The sequence below is a fragment of the Macadamia integrifolia genome, chromosome 14 (assembly GCF_013358625.1).
Source record: "Macadamia integrifolia cultivar HAES 741 chromosome 14, SCU_Mint_v3, whole genome shotgun sequence".
NCBI lineage: Eukaryota > Viridiplantae > Streptophyta > Magnoliopsida > Proteales > Proteaceae > Macadamia > Macadamia integrifolia.
In genome coordinates, this window is record NC_056570.1 from 20127703 (window position 1) to 20130662 (window position 2960).

A 2960-nucleotide genomic window follows, 5' to 3' on the forward strand; every position below is an offset into this window, starting at 1 on the left:
CCCCCTCCCCCTCCCCCCTCCTCTTGTATCTTCTTTGTTTTTGTTTGGGCTCTTTTCACAGCTTGGTGTTGTGTAATTCTTTTTCCTCCTTGGGTTTAATAAAATTTTATCTACCAAAAAAGAAAAGGAAAAAACTTTCCATTAAATGTTTGTTTTATCACTTTGGTAAATTTTGTTTTGTTTAGTTTTCATTTTTTGTACTTAGAATTTCTAGACTACTAATTTGAATCCTATATCCATATCACATTATTTTTTTTTTATTATTAATATTTTTATTTTTTAAATAATATTATGTTTTAAGATCTTGAATTAAGTGGGGGTGAGGAAGCATGTAACCACTAAAAGGGTTTGTGTATGTTACCATCTAAAATTTGTGGACAATTCCACACCATCATCTAACCATAAGTTCTAACAAGAAGAATGATATTAATATAGATGGTATAGTTCAGAATTTTACTTTGAATATTAAGCCAGTTACTAGCAAAAACAAAGTCAGGTAGTATTCACATCTGATTCTGAGTATCTCTTACTGATGATAATATACTGAGCATCTTTATACAACAAGTGCTAGAAAATTGTGGACATCATGTATATATCTTATGGTTGGCATAGGTTTATATTGTATATATGGGTGCACTATCAAAGATTGAGGATGGCTACTCCACAGAAACTGTCCATTTGAACATCTTAGAACAAGTCCTTGAGAGAAGGTATGTATAAATGTTTTCCGTCTTTCCATATTTGGTTCAACTCTACATAATTTGGATTTATCTTGATAGCAAATTTTCATGCTTAATTTTTCTGTTGCAGCTCAGCTAGAGAATCCTTAGTTTGCAGCTATAAAAGCAGTTTTAATGGATTTGCAGCTAAGCTCACAGAACAAGAGCAACTAAAGCTAAGAGGTACTAGTTGTTGAACGTTAACCTCTTTGTATCTCCCCTTCTGTTTATTTATTTGTAATAGACAAATTTTGAAAATTATAATCATTTTACCATACACAAAATTGCAGGCATGAAAGGTGTAGTCTCTGTATTTCCAAGTAGAACCCTAAAACTTCACACAACAAGATCATGGGATTTCTTGGGCTTCCCAACCACTGTAAAAAGAGTGCCTACCATTGAGAGTAATGTCATTATTGGCATGATTGACAGTGGAATCTGGCCTGAATCTGAGAGCTTCAACGATAACGGGATCGGTCCTCCTCCGAGCAAATGGAAGGGTATTTGCCAAAACATAACCTGTAATAAGTAAGACTTCTCTTCAAACAATTGTCACTTCTCTTACTACATAAGATCCTTTCAAGAAAGTGAAAAGAAGAAGATGATTGATTTCAACATTTCTTTGAATGTTGAATACAGTAAGATTATTGGGGCACGATTTTACAACGCCGAGAATAACTATAAAGAAGAAGAGAAGTCCCCTCGTGATATTGAAGGACATGGAACACACACTGCCTCTACAGTAGCAGGTGTTGAAGTTAAAAATACAAGCCTTTTTGGCATTGCTCAAGGGACAGTAAGAGGAGCTGTTCCCTTTGCAAGGATAGCTGTCTACAAAGTCTGCTGGAATGTTGGTTGCTCTGACCATGATATCCTGTCTGCATTTGATGATGCAACTAAAGATGGTGTTGATATCTTATCAGTTTCCGTGGGGGGTTCATCTGTTACAGTTTTCAATGAAGATCCTATTGCAATTGGAGCATTCCATGCAATGGAGAAAGGTATCCTTACATCTGTATCTGCTGGAAATGAAGGACCACAAATGGTTAGTATCAAAAATCTTGCCCCATGGATGCTAACTGTAGCAGCAAGCAACACAGATCGTCGGATCATAAGCAAAGTCAGAACAGGCAATCAGATTACCAAGGTGGTGATGGTTAGAGTGCTTCTTCATGTTACATTTTTTATATCTTTTCTTCATGTGGCTTTTTCTTCATTGTTATGACTCATAGGGTTCCTTATTATGATTTCATGTTAATTATCTGAACTATATATATATATATATATTTGGGTAATGAGTTAATTATTTAACTCAGTCCTATCTAACCACCTCCTATAATATGCTTATAATATCTCTTTATGGATAAATTTTTGAAGGATAAGCTATTAAATACTCTAGAATAATCATCTTTTTAGCTGCCAGGGAGTTTTCAGTAGTGAATTTTATTTATTTATTTTTATGGATAATAAGTTGTGTTTATTACTCACAATTTTCATTGTATATGTTGTCAGTATTAATGTCCTTTGATAATCAAGGACATGCTATCAACACTTTCCAAACTAAGAAAGAGGCATCTCAAATTATATATGGAGGTGATCATGCTGCACATAACTCTAGCAGTGTAGAAGCAAGGTAAAAGCCATATCATTGATGCCATTTTTTCACCTTTTCTCTCTCTAAGTTTGTAATGAATATGGTTTTCGTTCTTCATTCAGGGCATGTAATGCTGGTTCTTTGGACAAAAATTCAGTGAAAGGGAAAATTGTCTTCTGCGACATGGCCAATAGTGGTGTCGGGCCCTTCCTTGCTGATGCTCAAGGAATGGTGATGGTAGATGATGTTGGATCTGATGATACACCCTTCTCTTATCCTTTACCCGCAACGGCTATCAGCATTGCTGATGGCAAAAAATTAAAGCAATATTTGAATACTACTAGGTCACATGAGAGATATGCACTGTTAATTATATAATTCCAATTTTGTGCCTCGACATTTTAGCAGAAGTGAGTTTGTGTTAACGGGGTCAATATTTCGACTTTCTTGCAGAAACCCCAAGGCGAAGATCTACAAAAGTCAATCGATTCGTGATCCGAAAGCTCCGGTTGTGCTTTCATTCTCTTCCAGAGGACCGAACCCAATTTCACCAAATATCCTCAAGGTACTTCCAACTTTACATAATAAATTGTACTAAAAGTACTAAGATTCATCCAATGGGGGAGTGCAAACAGGTATCCAACAGC

At 35.5% G+C, this 2960-nt stretch overlaps 1 protein-coding gene across 1 annotated transcript in view; it reads left to right on the forward strand.

The window, feature by feature from the left end:
- Positions 1-627: 627 nt before the first annotated feature.
- The window catches only part of LOC122060704 (subtilisin-like protease SBT4.3), a 15122-nt gene continuing 12789 nt past the window's right edge, over positions 628-2960 (forward strand). The window contains exons 1-8 of the mRNA XM_042623816.1: positions 628-710; positions 811-902; positions 1010-1247; positions 1359-1875; positions 2136-2145; positions 2232-2352; positions 2436-2657; positions 2767-2878. Coding sequence (XP_042479750.1) covers positions 628-710; positions 811-902; positions 1010-1247; positions 1359-1875; positions 2136-2145; positions 2232-2352; positions 2436-2657; positions 2767-2878 — 1395 coding nt within the window. The remainder of the gene's footprint in view (positions 711-810; positions 903-1009; positions 1248-1358; positions 1876-2135; positions 2146-2231; positions 2353-2435; positions 2658-2766; positions 2879-2960) is intronic.